Source organism: Podarcis cretensis (genome assembly GCF_951804945.1).
Source record: "Podarcis cretensis genome assembly, chromosome: 13".
Classification (NCBI taxonomy): Eukaryota; Metazoa; Chordata; class Lepidosauria; order Squamata; family Lacertidae; genus Podarcis; species Podarcis cretensis.
This window is the reverse complement of record NC_137182.1, coordinates 25,357,505-25,373,321: the sequence shown is the minus strand read 5'-3', so window position 1 is coordinate 25,373,321 and position 15,817 is coordinate 25,357,505. Positions and strand designations below refer to the sequence as shown.

Sequence of the window (15,817 nt, the reverse complement as noted above, 5' to 3'; positions counted from 1 at the left end):
GAGGTAACTAACGGAGAGAAACACGGAAAGAGAAAAGCCCCTTTGGAAGATATCACCCCACCCGTTTATCCTCCCTCCCTGTGCCCTGAAACGCAGTTACGGCGGGATAGAAGGCGGGGCTGCTGCTGCTGCTGCTGGTTTTTTTTTTGTTCTTTTCCCTCTCGATTGGTGGAAGGAACAGCCTGTCACAAGGAGAGCGGAAGTAGAAAGGCAAAAAAACCCCGCCCCCGCTGCCAGGCGGAGCCTTTAGCGGAAGCGGAAGAAGCTGGAAAGGAGCCGAGGGCGGAAGTGGCGCCGTTTGAGATTTTTGGAGTGGTGGGTAAAGGGGGATACCGAGCAGCGGGAGGACTGGTGGCGGCGGCGGCGGCGGCGGTCCCGCAGGCGGGAGCGGGTGAGTGATGGGGGTCGGGTCCGGAGGAGGCTGGGCTTGGGTTAGCGCAAGCTGTCCTGCCTCCGGAGAAGGAGCCCCGCGGCTTCGCCTCCCTCGCAGATGGGCGTTGCTGGCCATAGCGGGGCTGCCTCGGCCGTGGCGAGCAAGGATGGAGCCTCCATGGCCGGGGGCAGTGCACCTCTCGTCTTCGAGCCCCGCCTGCGGGCTTCTAGGGCTTCCTGCGGGCATGCCGTCTGCCGCTCTTGGAAACAGGATGCTGGACTAGGAGGACGGCTCTGGCCGACCCTGCAGGGTTGTTGTTTGCTCCGCCCTGCACGGCGCTTTGTAGAAACGCCATAAGCAGGAACAGTTCTCCTTGCCCTGTGAGGCTTGCAGTCTAAGAGCGGGAGTAGTCACAATTCGCATGCAAGGCTCCCAGAGGATTGGGTGTTCACGAAAAACACTGAATGTGTGCGTTTGGACAGAGGAGCTCTTTACTGGTGCGCTGCTAACTGGAGATGCCAGTTAATTTCCTCTTAAGGGGATGAGTGCACATTTATCAGCTTTGTCGGGCAGAAGTTCAACAGGTGTGACATTTCCTGTATAAGATATCCTATCCCTAAAGCTATGATATTCTAACCTAGGGTGTGGATTCTAGCAGAGCGGGTTCTCAGACCCTTCCTGTCCTACTGTATCCTGATATGCTTCGGACTATGAGTATACATGTTCTATCTGTGATCATAGTTGCTGCAAATAAAGGTTGCATTTAAAACAATCAGCCTGAAGGATTGTAATCAAAATGACTTGGTTATGGGCCTTTTTTCAGGGAGCCATCTTGGGAGTCAATAATTTGTGAACTTTGTATGTCATCTGAACTTAACAGATATAGTACTTTCCTCATCAGACAAAACCAACATGATAATAACCAGCAGTTTTATTACGGCAAGTCCCTTTTCTTACTACCGTTATATTGCATGGATTGACATTCTTTGAAAGACTTCTCCAAAGTTTGTGTAGTGATTAAGAAAGTGGACTGTGACTCAAATTTTGACTCTTAGATGAGTCCATTTGGTGTTTGGCAATACATATAAGGATCATAACACTGGTCTGCCTCTTGAAGCCTGTAAAAATGCTGGTGCATTATATGTGAATGAAAGTTCGTATTATTGTTACTAAAGGGAACAGGCCCCTCCTTTGTGCAACAATTTCCGTATTATCTTTCTTGCCCCACCTTTTGCCATTTGGCTTCTCCCCACTCCCACCATTTTATCTCAATTCCTAGGCATCACTGCAACCCTGCCCCACCCGTACCCCTTGCCTCTCTATTGCAGATTCTCTTAAGCCGGTAAGCAGGAACAATGTTGCCTGGACATTCTGCATTGCTTGAATGTAAAAAGACTTACAGTGGTACCTCGGGTTAAGTACTTAATTCATTTGGGAGGTCTGTACTTAACCTGAAACTGTTCTTAACCTGAAGCACCACTTTAGCTAATGGGGTCTCCTGCTGCTGCCGCGCCACCGGAGCACAATTTCTGTTCTCATCCTGAAGCAAAGTTCTTAACCTGAAGCAATATTTTTGGGTTAACGGAGTCTGTAACCTGAAGCGTATGTAACGCGAGGTACCACTGTACTTGTAAAAGTTATGTTTGCTGTCCCCAAACTTAAGGCACCCTTCCTCTTTTCTGTGCCTGGCCTTCTTTATTGGGCGTTGAGAACATTTGGCCCTCCAGATGTTACAGAACTACAACTCCCATCACCCCAGCAAGTATGGCCAATGGCCACAGAGGATGGAAGTTGTAGTTCAGCAATATCTTTCTCCCCCATGCTCTAAATCCTTGTTAAATTTTAGTTGTGCCACAGTTCAGGAAGCTGATGTTATAGTGTAATTGCTTTGACCGTTTTCCTGAATATATGGATATGTCTCTTTAAAGGTCTACCCTTCTTCATGGCCAGATGGGTGGGGTAGCTAGCTCCCAGCATTCTGTTACACTCCAGCATGCCAAGAAGCAAACTATGCTGATGGGAGCATGCTTAATTCTTAATACTGGAGCGTGTGTGCAATTCTTCTCTTGTGTACGTGAATGGTGGGCATTCACTTTCATGGAAATAAAGTGCTGTGTTTAGGGACACTGACATAGCGATGAAACACAGGAAACTGCATTATATCTTTGGTCAGTATTGTCTATGCTAACTGGTAGTAGGTCTCTAGGGTTTCAGATAGGGAAGCCTTCCCAGCCCTAGCTGGAGATGCCAGGGATTGAATCTGCGGCCTTCTGAATGCAGAGCAGATGCTACATTTGACTTTCTCAAAGCAAAACCTGTGCTCCACCCCTGGTTCAAGTCTCCAGTCCGTCACTTATAGGGATTCTGTAGAGGAGGGATGAGGAAACCATTGGACTCCAATTCCCATCAGCCCCAGCTAGCATGGTTGATGGTCAAAGATCACAGGAGAAGTTTCCTATTTCGGATGCAACGTTGCATCCCCTTGAGATTCTTTTAATTCACAAGCCCTCCTTCCATGAACATCATATTGGTGGGCCCTGTGCTAGTATTATAGCAAGGCACCAGAGGCTTTTCTCTGGCAAAGGTTTAGGGCAAAATGAAGTGGAGTACATATGTGATTCATATTGAAGTTAGAGCATATCCACCAGACCTCAGTGCCTTAAGAAGACTCTTGTATGTCTGTAAAATGCTACATGGTTTCTCACAATCCACATCCAGGCTGAGGAAGATCTGGTTGTTGTGCTGTTGGTTGTGACCTGAGAAGTTGCCAGTGACAATTTCTGTTTATATTTATTCAGGGTTAGCCTGTGCAGTATTTAGTAAAAACACACGCGCGCCACAGTCAAACACTAAATAAGAGTGTGTGCAGTCAGTACAAGTAGTAACCTGACAGACCCATCTTACTGCTTTAAACATGTAGCAGCTAAAAGAAGTATTTAGCTTCAATAGCTTAACTCGATAAACGTTGGGTTGGTTGTTCCCAGATATATCAGAAACTACTGATTAACAGTAACTCATTTCTTTCACTTTTGAGTTACTGCTCAGTATACTCAGTATAAATTGTAAAATGCTGAGTGCCTTGTCTAAAGTTCAGCTGGTTTGAATATTTAGCATCCTTAGGCGGAGAAAGTTTGAGGTGTCACCAATCCCTGCCCCCCACAATCCAAGCAAAGAATTCTGACTGCGGTCAACTAAAGACAACCAACCATGCCTTGCACCCCCCACCCAAACCTCTCTCACTGCCTAAGAAAAACAAAAAATGAATAGAAAAAGAACATACCCAAATGACGCTGACACAAAAGCTCCACCCATACACTAGCTAAAAGAATATAAGTTTAACCACCCCACCTCCTCTCCCACTTTCTCCTCCAACAACCTTATACTGCATTCAATACTTAATGTCTCACATCCAGTGTCACTGCTCTGTAAAAAAGACACGACGACTTGAAAAAAGAGATAGCACACCTACTTTTGTAACCAAAGAAAGTGCTTAATAAAAATTACATTTGAAAAGAAAGAAAGTTTGAGGCACAGAGAAGTGTAGTGTGGAAAGCTAATGTAACCTTTTACCTAAGTAAAAAAGTAAGATGAGGTCCACAGTCTCTTTTGCTCTGGGCATACTGAGCCTTGATGCCTAAATGTAGTACAGTGGTACCTTGGGTTACAGACGCTTCAGGTTACAGACTCTGCTAACCCAGAAATAATACCTCAGGTTAAGAACTTAGCTTCAGGATGAGAACAGAAATTGCACGGCAGTGGTGGCGTGGTGGTGGCAGCGGGAGGCCCCATTAGCTAAAGTGGTACTTCAAGTTAAGAACAGTTTCAGGTTAAGAATGGACCTCCAGAACGAATTAAGTTTTTAACTCAAGGTACCACTGTATATGGGTACACAAATAGCTGAGCTATATGCTCATACAGTTAGTCACATACATATTACACATCTATTCAACATAGAGCTACCTTCTTATAATCCTTACTACAGCCCCGCAAATTGGATCAGTATCGTCCCCTGTCGGTGGACATGAAGAATAAACTTTTCCTAAGGCCACCCAGTGAGTTATGGAAGATAATAATAGTAGTAGTAGTAGTAATAATAATAATAATAATAATAATAATTTTCTTTATATCCCACATGTCCTGGTTTAAAAATCGGGCTCAGGGTGGCTAACAGCAAATATAAAACAATGATTAAAATGCAACTTAAAAACAGCATAAAATACAACATAAAATGCAGCATCAATATCAATAGAATTCTAAAATTCAGGGGTTCTTGGGGGGGACCCCAGTCAGTAGACATCAAATGATCACCAGGGCTAACTGGCCAAGTTGGTCCTACTAGGGCCAGCAAGGAGACCAGGGAAGAATTTAAATGTGGGGTCCCAGAAAGGGTTTCTTCACGGAAGAGGAAAGGAGAAAAGGAAATAGAGGATCAGGCTAATTCAGATTGAAGGCCAGGCAGAATAGCTCTGTCTTACAGGCCCTGTGGAAGGAGATCAAGTCCTGCAGGGCCCTAGCCTTGTGGGGCAGAGCATTCCACCAGGTCAGAACCATCACTGAAAAAGCCCTGGCCCTGGTGGAAGATAGCCTGGCTTCCTTAGATGTGAGATTGAGACGTCCTAATTTATAGCTTGATATTTTATCCACTGGGCTGGAACATCCCTCAACCCAGCCAATCACGTTAGAAGTTTTAATACTGCAGACTAATGCTGTTGTAATGGTAAAACAGGGGCGAACAATACAGTGCATGCGCTTATTAGAAGGACTAAGAAGCCACTTCAGGTAAGATGCTCTGTACATTGGAACGACAGAGGAGCAGTTCACCTGAAACCACCCAGGAGAGCTTGTGGCAAGAATGAAGCTTCAAGTTCCACATTTGAGCTGCTGGATCAGGGGCAGAACATCTGTGCCAGCTGGGACTGACAGGATGTGGAGTTCAAGAATACCCGGAGGGCCACGGGTTTCCCCACCTCTGTGCTAGCTCAAAAGCCGGTTTTTCACACCACTGAAATGTCTCTTTCTTTCAGTTGGAGATTTGTGTTCCTCGCCAACAGTCCCATCTCCTTCTCATCAGAGCCTGTGCCCTTGGAACAGACCATGGCAGGCCGCGGTGGAGCTGCACGGCCAAACGGGCCAGCTGCTGGGAACAAGATCTGTCAGTTCAAATTGGTTCTTCTGGGTGAGTCAGCTGTTGGGAAGTCCAGCCTGGTCTTGCGCTTTGTGAAAGGACAGTTCCATGAGTACCAGGAGAGCACAATTGGAGGTGAGTATTGCAAACTTTTTGTGATTAGGGAGCTCTTTCCACACTGATATGGTGCAAAGAATTCTCAGTGAGCCTAACAAGGCGCCCATTCCATTTCAAAGTGAAGCACTAGCCAGGCCTGTTTGTCGGCCCTGTTTTTCCCACGTAGGACATTATGTATTCCCTACATATCTCAACAGTCACTTACAGCTGTAAACTATTATAACGACTAAACAGATTTATAGACCTACATTGTACAAAACAGAATAAAGCACAAGCCCCAAGACTAATAAAATCACTTCGGCGAGCTCTAAAACAATAAAACCATTTATACTCTGAAACAACAATACAATTTAATCAGATGTATAATTAATCTTCCTTAAATGACAGGGAAAGCCTTGCTAAACAAAAATGTTTTCATTAGCTGCTTGTCTGGTTTCAGCTGGTAATTTGTTCCAGAGAGCTGGGGCTGCAACACTAAAAGCCTGGTTTAAACTACCGGGGGAAGTTGGCAGCAGAGAGCAAGCTGTCACTAAAGAAGCTCATCTGCCATTGCTAATTCTCACTGCTCTTCTGACAGTGTTCTCCTACCCAGCAATATTTTCAAACAGAGGCAACTTAGCAGAAGGATGTAGTTGTCTGTAGGGGGCAATGGGGGTTAATCTGTTTCAACAGTTCCTTCTAGACTTTTTTTTAGAGCCACGATGCCACTTCTGGCTGAAACTTGCAGACGAAACGGCAAAAGGAAGAGAAGGCTGCGCATTTGTCTATCCTTGCAAAAATGTCAGTTTGGAAGAAGCGTCTTCTCTGCCCTGAGCAGATTAGCTAGCCTGACGCCTGAAGTTCTTGCTTTACCTCTTACAATGCCCCTCTGTCAAGATCGACCTTGGCAGTTCTGGCGCAATTTTTGCAAAGTGGGGACTTCTGGCTTGGTTGGAGTCAGTGATGTCAAGTCCTATTTGGTTTCATCTGAATAGAGCAGTGGCTGCTTAGGAGCTGGTTTGCCCACAGCCTGCCAGGTACATGCTGTATATGCGCTGTGGGGCATAGGACTCAGTGTGGACTGACCTGACCTCTGCCTTGTGTGTGTGTGTGTGTGTGGGGTTCTTTGTAGACCCGCTCCACTTCATTCTGCAAAAGGTATGGACAGGTGGAGCCTACTTGCATACAGACAGAAGGCCTGGTTCACCTTAACGTTCTTTAGTTCATATTCTGTTTTGCCTGTTTTGCAGGCTTGGGGTGGGTAAGAGCAAACGGGAGTATGCAGGTGCCACAACAAAATTCTCTGCTAGGTAACCCACACTTGGCTTTACCCCACCTGTCAAATGCCAGTCTAAAAACAGAAAGCTTTGCAGTTCTTCCAGAAAGCATTTTGGGTTCTGAACCTGGCATCTAGAAGAAGAGGGCAGTTGCACAAATGTGAGGGCAGTTGTCCTGTGCCCTTCCTGTTTGATCTTGGCATGCTTCCCTTGGTGCAGATCATATCAACCCAAAGCTGCACACAAGCCAAAGGGATGTGTGAACTGATCTTCTGTCCAAGCTCTGCACAAAAGGAGGGCTTCTACTTAACAAATCCCCCCGCCCTCAAATGGCTAACATTGCTCTATTTGCAGCCAAGTCCCATAGTATCTTAACACTGCAGCAGGGCTAATCTGTGGCCCTACAGATGGTTGGTTTGGACTACAACAATGCCCCACAAATAACCCAGAGATGCATTTTAAATAAGAGGAAACATTCTACTCATGTAAAAACACGCTGATTCCCGGACTGTCCGTGGGCCGGATTTAGAAGGCGATTGGGTCGGATCTGGCTCCTGGGCCTTCGTTTGCCTACCCATGGGTTAGCATGTCAGACTAGGACCTGAGTTCAAATCTCCACTCAACCATGATGCCCACCAAGTGGCCTTTGGCTAGTCGCTCACTCTTAAGCCTAACCCATCTCACGGGGTTATCACAATGATAAAATGGGGTGGGGACTATTTACACTATTTTGAGCTCTTTGGGTGAAAGTTGGGGTAATGAAAGTTTTATATAATTACAAAAAATACAACAGAATTTAAATTAAATAGCCATAAACCACAGTCTCAAAGTATACAATAAAGTTAAACAATTCACTGATAATGATAGTGATGTTTAACAATAAAGAGACAAAAACATAATACCAATAATAGCAAAAATTAATCATCTCCAAAATTACAAGTAAAACTTGTACTTGAATGTGCAAGTAAAACAACGGTATCTAGGAAATGTATCGGAACATGTGCAGAGTTCAATCCAAGATTTAGTTGCACCTTCCTGTAACTTTGAGCTAATGTTTCTTTTCCAGCGGCTTTCCTCACACAGACCATTTGCCTAGATGACACAACGGTCAAGTTTGAGATTTGGGATACAGCTGGGCAGGAGCGCTACCACAGTCTGGCACCCATGTATTACCGGGGTGCCCAAGCGGCCATTGTTGTCTATGACATCACCAACATGGTGAGGATTTTTGACTCTGTCTTGTCAGCTTAGACCCAAGAGGGCCTCTTCTCTTGTTCCGATAATCTTGAATGCCTGAAGTCCTGGACGTGTATGAATCCATTTGACAAATGCTTTATGGCCCAGGGTAAAACTTTCAAGGAAAGCCAAGCCCCTTGGGCTTGCTTTAAGATTAAAAATGCTTGGTTTTCCTTGGTTTCTTTAAATGAAAACAGGTTGGGCTCTTTAGACCTTAGTTGCAATTGAAATTTACTGTTGGGTCTAGTAAGTGAGGTTGTAAATCTGTTGTCTGGGCTTCACCACTTTGGATGGCATCGTCTCCATGATGCAACATTCTTCCATAAAAAATAATAATCTCTGCATCTGGAAAAGTAGCATGTTGGGGAAAGGGGGAAGCTAGAAGCGCTCGCCTGCAGCCTGTAGCAGTGCAGAAGACTCAACTACTGCCTTCTGTTGGAACACTTCCGTGCTTACTGTTCTTGTGTCAATTTCATTTCATTTCCATATACTGAGGCGTGTGACGATAGCCCCAAATTACACAATTCTGTGAGCTCCTGAACCTTAGCCAAATGCTAACATTTTAAAATCTTGGTATTTAAATTGGACGTTGAAGAATTTTGAAGTCTGAATACAGCAGTTTAAGGTCTCCATGCAATGTTTGTTAAGCATAAACCTGTCCAACGCACTCATTTACATGTAAAATCCAGCAGCACCCATAACTCTGAATGTTATAAAAACGTCATTTTTGCTAGCAATTTTTCCTCCGCCGCTGTCAATCTTTGCCCAGCCTTGGATATGCAAAACTAAGATGGAAGTGACAGGCCAGTGAACATGTCGTTCTGCTTGTTAGGAAGAGTGTGTTGGAATTCCAGTTAGAAAGAACTGGTATTCTTCTTGCACTGAACTGACTGCTGAGCTGACTTCCCTCTTTCCTTGCCTGTTTCCTTCTTGTAGGACACCTTTGTACGAGCCAAGAACTGGGTGAAGGAACTGCAGCGGCAAGCCAGCTCTAACATAGTCATTGCCCTGGCAGGGAACAAGGCTGACTTGGCCAGCAAGCGAGCTGTTGACTTCCAGGTGAGTGGCATTCATTGCCTTGGGAAGTAAACCTTCTTGTAGTCGTCCTGTGACTGGAGGAAGCTGCTGTCATGAACTAGCTAACATGGCTAGGCAAACAGCTTTCCTCTCCTGCTCATCCAATCTATATGTAACTAGTGGGAAGTGCTTGGCAGGGCATGGGAATTTAAAGAAACCAATAAATATTGTGATTTTTAAATTGATAGTTTAATTAGTGAATTTCAGGGCTGCACATATACACACACACACACACACACACCAACCCAGGGATTCGACGTGACCTTGCCCTGAATCAACTTGAGGGGGGCGAAGTCATGCCAAAGTCACGTTTCTGTCCACCGTCTTGATTCAAAATGGCGGAGCTCACACTTCATGAACCCCTGTTCTGATACCTTGAGAGGTGGCCAAAACCTATAGAGAACAGACAGATAGGCAGGCATATAACTTTACAATATATATAGCAGATGCTGAACTACCGTATCTTACAGTTGCTTGGTAATCTGTACAACTACTCTGCATAGCTTTGAAAGTCTTAGGAATGTGCTATAAATGCTAAGTGATCATGACAGTGTGAGCAAAATTCTGGGAATTGTCAAGTATCTCGTATGGTAACATGCTACTATGTATTATTATTTTTAAAAAATACTTGTTTATTTAGTAGGTTAACACCCTGTTTTTTCGCTAAAGTGGCTAATGACGCTTGTAAAACACAACAGATACCCCCCAAAACAACCAGCCCTACTCAAACAAGAACCAGCATCATATGTTCTTCCCACAGGGCAGATGGTATCATATTAGACAGTCATTCAGTCGAGTTCCATAGTGTATTACAGTAGAGGCAACAATTGGAAAAACCACAATGTGAACTGAAGACAGTGCTATCATCAATATAAAACAGGGCAGAGTAGTAGTTAATTCTCAAAGACCAACTGAAACAGCCAGGTTTTACTTGACTGCCTAAAGCAGAGAGGGGGCTGTTATAATCTCCTTTGGAAGGGGAATCCAGAAGTATTGGGGCACCGACAGAAAAGATCCTGGTAGAGAGTAATAGTTCTCCAATACAGTGGTACCTCGGGTACAGATGCTTCACATTACAGACGCTTCAGGTTACAGACTCTACTAACCCAGAAATAGTACCTTGGGTTAAGAACTTTGCTTCAGGATGAGAACAGAAATCGCACCACAGTGGCAGCGGGAGGCCCCATTAGCTAAAGTGGTGCTTCAGGTTAAGAACGGACCTCCAGAACCAATTAAGTTCTTAACCCGAGGTACCACTGTATTATGGAGTTCTGGAGAAAGGGCCTCATGAGTAGATCTTAAGTGTGTGTGTGGCGGTGGGGAGGCACTCGCTTCTTGGAGGCATCAGTGGCTGCCCCACAGCTGTCATGCCATCATGCCAGGTTCAGTTACCATTGAGTCATGCTGTCCTGGGAGACTGGAGTGTCTCCACTGTGCCACCCCCCCCCCCCCGGGATAATGCTGGCAGTGGCCAAGGCTGTCATCATTCCTCCATTAGCGAATTCTGTTTTTCAAGCACAGCTGGGACACCCAACAAACACGACGCCCCTTGCCAGACCTGCTCCAATCATAGCTCTTTTCTCACACTTAGCAGTCTTCCACGAGCCTCTTGTCTGCACTAGTTTGGAATCCACGTCATCTTTCCCATCCTGGGAGCAAAACGCCATGTGGTGGCCAGAACTAAGTGAGGGTTCAAGGCGCTGACAGCAGTATTGAACTGAACTGGAAAACCTGGAGACTGCTATGCAGCTGTGGTGGCTACCCATTCACCGATGAGTTTAGCTGTCTTCTCTTTACCATCTCTCTGTTTATAGGTGTTTGGTGAACAGAGGTTGAAGGCAGTGTTTATACTGGTTATAAAGGGTAGCACTTCTGACATGTCCCTTCCTTTCTGTTACTGAGTTGTGGTTCTAGGAAGCACCAGATCAGGCCGCCAAAAGGTTGTCTGAGTACATGTCTCTGCACAGATTCTGATTTGGCTCGACACATTCCCTTGCAGGAAGCCCAGTCCTATGCAGATGACAACAGCTTGCTGTTTATGGAGACATCCGCAAAGACGGCAATGAATGTGAATGAGACCTTCATGGCGATAGGTTAGTAAAGTGGTGGGGAGACGCAGGGTGGTGAGTCACCCTCCACACTGCCATATATATATATATATATATATATATATATATATATATATAATATTTATTAAAAATTTTCCAGAATAAAAAGGAAAGATAGCAAGCAAGAAAGAAAAAACAAATATGATTTACACTTGGTTTCAGTGGCATCTTTCCCGGACTTCCCCCCCTCCCCCTCTTGTATTCCATTTCCCTTAAATTGATTCCACAGATTCTTACCCCAAATTTTAAAACCTTATTTGTAATTTTAAATAACCCATTTATTCCAAATTAATTTATCTTATTTATCTTAATGAACCATTTCTGCTTATATTTTATATAATTCCCTAAGATCGACCCCATTTCCCTTCCACGAATTCCCCTATTTTCAAACAACAAACATGAAAAAAGAAAAGAAAGAAATAATATATAATTTTACAGCCTTTGGATTCCAAATCTCCCCCCCCCCACATTCCCCGGTTCCAATCCCCAAAGTTCATCCATTGTCTACTGCCAGCCTGGTGTATCCACGTCTATATCTCAACTCCACTTTGCCGTCTTTTGATAGCTTTTAATTTCAGAAAGTCCAATCTCGAAAAAACTCTCAGAAAAAGTCATTGTTCTTCCATCCACACCTCTATGTTTAAGAGTCTAACTTAAATTCTATTTCTTGGTCCTTTTAAAGTCTGGATGTTCCAAATACTCCGGCTTCAAATTTGGTCCAGCTCTTATTCCTCAGGTTGCTTTTTCCTGTTCTGCTGCAGAAACCTTCTAATTCAGAAACTTCTTGTTCTCCACAGAGGCTTTTGTTATTCAGGAACATAACTTGCGTCAAGTCCCTTCCTTTCTTCAATAGATAAATCCATTGTCTCCTTTAGTATAGAAACCTCTGTAGACAAAATAATGCTTCGTTTTTGCAGCTTTCCCAAGAGATAACAGATCCTGCTCAAATTCATAGTATTTTTCCACTTGCTGCTACTGTTGCAATGTCCCAGCCTCCCTCTAGAGGGAATATGGTAACTTAATTTCTTTCAAAATCAGACCCAAAAGTTAAATAACTTGTTGCCTTTATTTCCAATAATTTATGTCCAAATTGTAACAAATCTAACCAGCAAAGCCATCGTAACAAAGTTCTCTTTTATTTTCCTGCTTTGACAGCTACTTTGACAGCTGTCAAAGTTTCTGTGTCTCTTCACCAGTCTCTCATAGCGGATCGTTCCCGGTTCCCGGGGGGGTTGCATTTTAGTTCCCACAAATCAGTCTTCTCCTCCAGCACAATTATTGTAATTTCCCTTCGTGAAGTTAAAATTTTTTTTCAGGTAAACAAGTTCATCTCTCGATCTTAGTTGTCAAATCCTTGCGTTGAGCCATCTACAACGGGGGGGGGGGCGGACTTCCTTTTTGCACTCCCCCCGCTCGCTCCAAATTCAAAGATCAAATTTCCCTTTTAAGTCGAATCAATTTACTCACGGGTTGTTCCTTTTAGTCCAAATCCGAAATTTTCAAAGAAGAAGTCGTTGCTCTCCACCGAATGGCATGCGGCTTCGCTGGGCAGGGGAAGCATTGGACTCACAGCACCACACCCCCCCGTCACCCGCTCCGCAGCCTTTAAAAAGGCTCCTTCGCGGGTCGGGGGGGTGCAAACGGTGCCCGCCGAGTCACCAGGTCCATGGGCATCTCCGCCCATGGTTTTTGAGGGTCCCCGCATCGCCGGCACGGCAGGACCCGACCCCTACCCAGCCGACTCCCTCCGGAGCTTGGAGGGAGTCCGCCATTCGGCGATGGCGCCGACCTGGAAGTCCCACACTGCCATATATTGGGAACAAAGTGATGTTAAATAAATAAATAAACAGACACAAACACACACACATCACAATCTTGGGTTCCTGAACGGCTTGGGGTGCAGTTCGCTGCAGAATAGGCCACTTCAGACTTGAGGAAACTTGCAGGCCTAGGTCCAGGAAAGGCCGTGTGGGGATTCATTCATTCATTCGGTTTCTATCCTACCTTTTATTCCAAGGTGTTCAAGGTGGTGTGCATGATTCTTCCCCCACCCCTGGTCATTTAATCCTCACAACAAGCCTGTGAAGTAGGTTAGGCTGAGAGGCAGTGACTGGCCCAAGGTCACCTAGTGAGCTTTATGTCCAAGGTGGTATTTGGCCTCTCAGGTCCTAGTCTGGCACTCTCTGTTGACTCTCTGTTGCCAAAAGTGCTGGGTAGGAGGAATACAGGCTCTGAAAGATCGGGTGGAATGAGGTCCCAAGGGAGGGGAGCTGAAATAAGGACCTACAGAGTGGGTAGTGTGCTGAGAAATGGGGGAGGGGGGGGAGAGACATGAGAAAGAAGTAGGGTAGAAAGGCCAGAGGGGTGAGCAGGAGGCAGTGGTTAAGCAAGGCAGCTGGGGGCAAGGGTGTGTGGAGTAGAAAGGCACGGGAGTCTAGAGACAGAGAAGCTGAATATATCCATCTTGACTGACCAGCTGAATATTGCGGTGCCAGTTACCCCTTTGAAAGCAGCAGGAAATTGAGAGGTTGCTAGCTTCCAGGAGTTGGGACAGACATGATCTTAATCCCCTGCCACAGGGTGAATCTTACAAACCAGTTCACTTGGATGTGCCTCTTCCTTTCCCCCCCCCCCTCAGCCAAGAAGCTCCCCAAAAACGAACCACAGTGCCCAACAGGAACAGCAGGCAGGAACCGAGGTGTCGACCTCCAGGAGAGTAGCCAACCCAGCAAGGGGCCGTGTTGCAACTGAAGGGGCCACACTGCCTGCCTCTCTGGGCGGCCCCAACTGGAATGCGCCTGAACCAATCGCACTTACGGAAGAACAGCTGCCAGGATCCCTCTTCTTCCCACCTCTTCCCAATCCCCACCTTTTTTTGCTGCTGTGTCTCCTCCCCTCTCTTTCCCTCTGGCTGCAGAATGGAGGGAGCAAGAACCACCTGCCCGCTCTTCTGTACAAATGATGAATTCATCTTTTTAAAAAAAGTCTTAGTCACCTTTTTTTAAAAAAAAAAAGAGAGCAAAAACACACAAAGGAACTATAGCACACCTCTTCGACCACTCTTCATGGGTAGGTGATGTGCATTTCCAGAGCTTTGGCCTCTCCTATCTCTGCCTTTCCTTTTCCTTTTCTTTTTCTGAAGGGTTCTTACAGCCTCGTATTGGAAGGAAGACCTGCCTTACTTCAGCCAGAAGTGACTTTTGGAACACCTGCTTGGTGATTCTAAGCCACTTCCACTGGTAGGGCTTAACCCTAAAGAAAGTGTGGTTGCCGTAGGCCGGGGAAGGCGCTGAGAGTTGTATGCTGGCAGAATGACAACTCCCAGGGTTCCTTGGCCAGGAGCCTGGTCTAGATATGGTATAGACTTGCTCTTATAAAAAGCAAGTGCTGTAACGAAACACACAGGTAACCACTAAATGAAACGGTAGCAGTAATGCTAGATTGAGGAAGAACTTCTGGCCTTTAAGCCTTGTTTTGACCAAATCACAATTATGAGTATTGCTAGGGGTTGCGGGGGGGGGGAGGGATCTGATTTTCTTCTGTATTTTGTATTCTTGTTTTCAACATATAACCAATCAGTATCTCTTAAATCACATATACCAACTAGCCTTGCACCCACCTACGTTTGCATTGGGCTTTGGGTATACCAACTCTGCATTAATATTTTTTTTTCCTATTTACATTTTGGATATAATGCACTAATTCAGCCTGTTGAAGAAAAATTGTATTAAAATTATCACTTCTTTTGAGCAATGTGATGCCATTGTTAATAACCCTATAGTATGATGTTGGTGGGTGTATAGATGCAGGGGGGTGGGGAGGATGGACGTGATGTGGGGAGGGGGGCAATAATATGTATTCACATGCAGATGAAATATTGGTAATTCCACTAAATAAAACTGCAGAAGGGAGACCACAGATTTTGTTTCTGATCTAGTGCCTGAGGCAATTTTGTCTTAACTCATATTGGTATTTAAGGGGAGGAGTCTGTCAGTCTCTTCAATGCAAAGCTCCAGTTGTGTATGATTTGAAAAATAAATTTTTTATAAATCAGATACTGACCAGAAAAGCAGCTTCTGTCTTTGTATAAATCAGCCACGTTAACGTCTGGCATCTCCACTAAACTTACCTGGGAGTAAGATAACTCTTTACTCTGAAATTTGGAGGACATTTTACAATTTGCTTGGATGAATTCACATCGTTACACTCTCAATTGTTGGGCTTACGCTGCTAATATTCTTAGATTTTCAAGTATTGTAGTTCTTTATCCTTGGATCACAAATATTCTTCCAAGAATGAATCTATCTTGAAAAGGAAACAAGGGACTACTGTGTGGGTGGGTGAAACATGGCTTGTTGCCTGCAGGTGCCCTTGAGTTGTGGACTGAGCTGCTGTGACATCATGGAATGTTTGTAAGCATCTAAATTGTCCAGGAGAAAGCATCTGTAAAGAAAACATTAGTAGTGCCATTTCTGTATTGAAGTAAAAGGTCCATTTGCCTGGTAAAGAATCTTCACATAATGCT

The 15,817-nt window shown here is 45.0% G+C and overlaps 1 protein-coding gene across 2 annotated transcripts; it reads left to right on the top strand.

Moving 5' to 3' along the window:
* Positions 1 to 209: 209 nt before the first annotated feature.
* RAB5C (RAB5C, member RAS oncogene family) lies at positions 210 to 15,347 on the top strand. Of its 2 annotated transcripts, none has more exons than XM_079950112.1 (6): positions 210 to 315; positions 5,398 to 5,633; positions 7,938 to 8,089; positions 9,044 to 9,166; positions 11,184 to 11,277; positions 13,931 to 15,347. In XM_079950112.1, exons 2-6 carry the CDS (start codon positions 5,468 to 5,470, stop codon positions 14,041 to 14,043), a joined length of 648 nt encoding a protein of 215 aa, XP_079806238.1. In that variant the 5' UTR covers positions 210 to 315; positions 5,398 to 5,467; the 3' UTR covers positions 14,044 to 15,347. The 2 variants fall into 2 exon arrangements, with proteins under 2 accessions (XP_079806238.1, XP_079806237.1); XM_079950111.1 differs by having other exon boundaries at positions 227 to 391.
* The last annotated feature ends 470 nt before the right edge of the window (positions 15,348 to 15,817 follow it).

What these genes read in the sequence shown, in the direction of transcription:
- RAB5C (XM_079950112.1), top strand. Translation starts at nt 5,468, where the DNA reads ATGGCAGGCCGCGGTGGAGCTGCACGGCCAAACGGGCCAGCTGCTGGG. An exon ending in TCTATGACATCACCAACATG is followed by an intron (nt 8,090 to 9,043) that starts GTGAGGATTTTT and finishes TCCTTCTTGTAG; the next exon opens with GACACCTTTGTACGAGCCAA. An exon ending in TGAGACCTTCATGGCGATAG is followed by an intron (nt 11,278 to 13,930) that starts GTTAGTAAAGTG and finishes CCCCCCCCTCAG; the next exon opens with CCAAGAAGCTCCCCAAAAAC.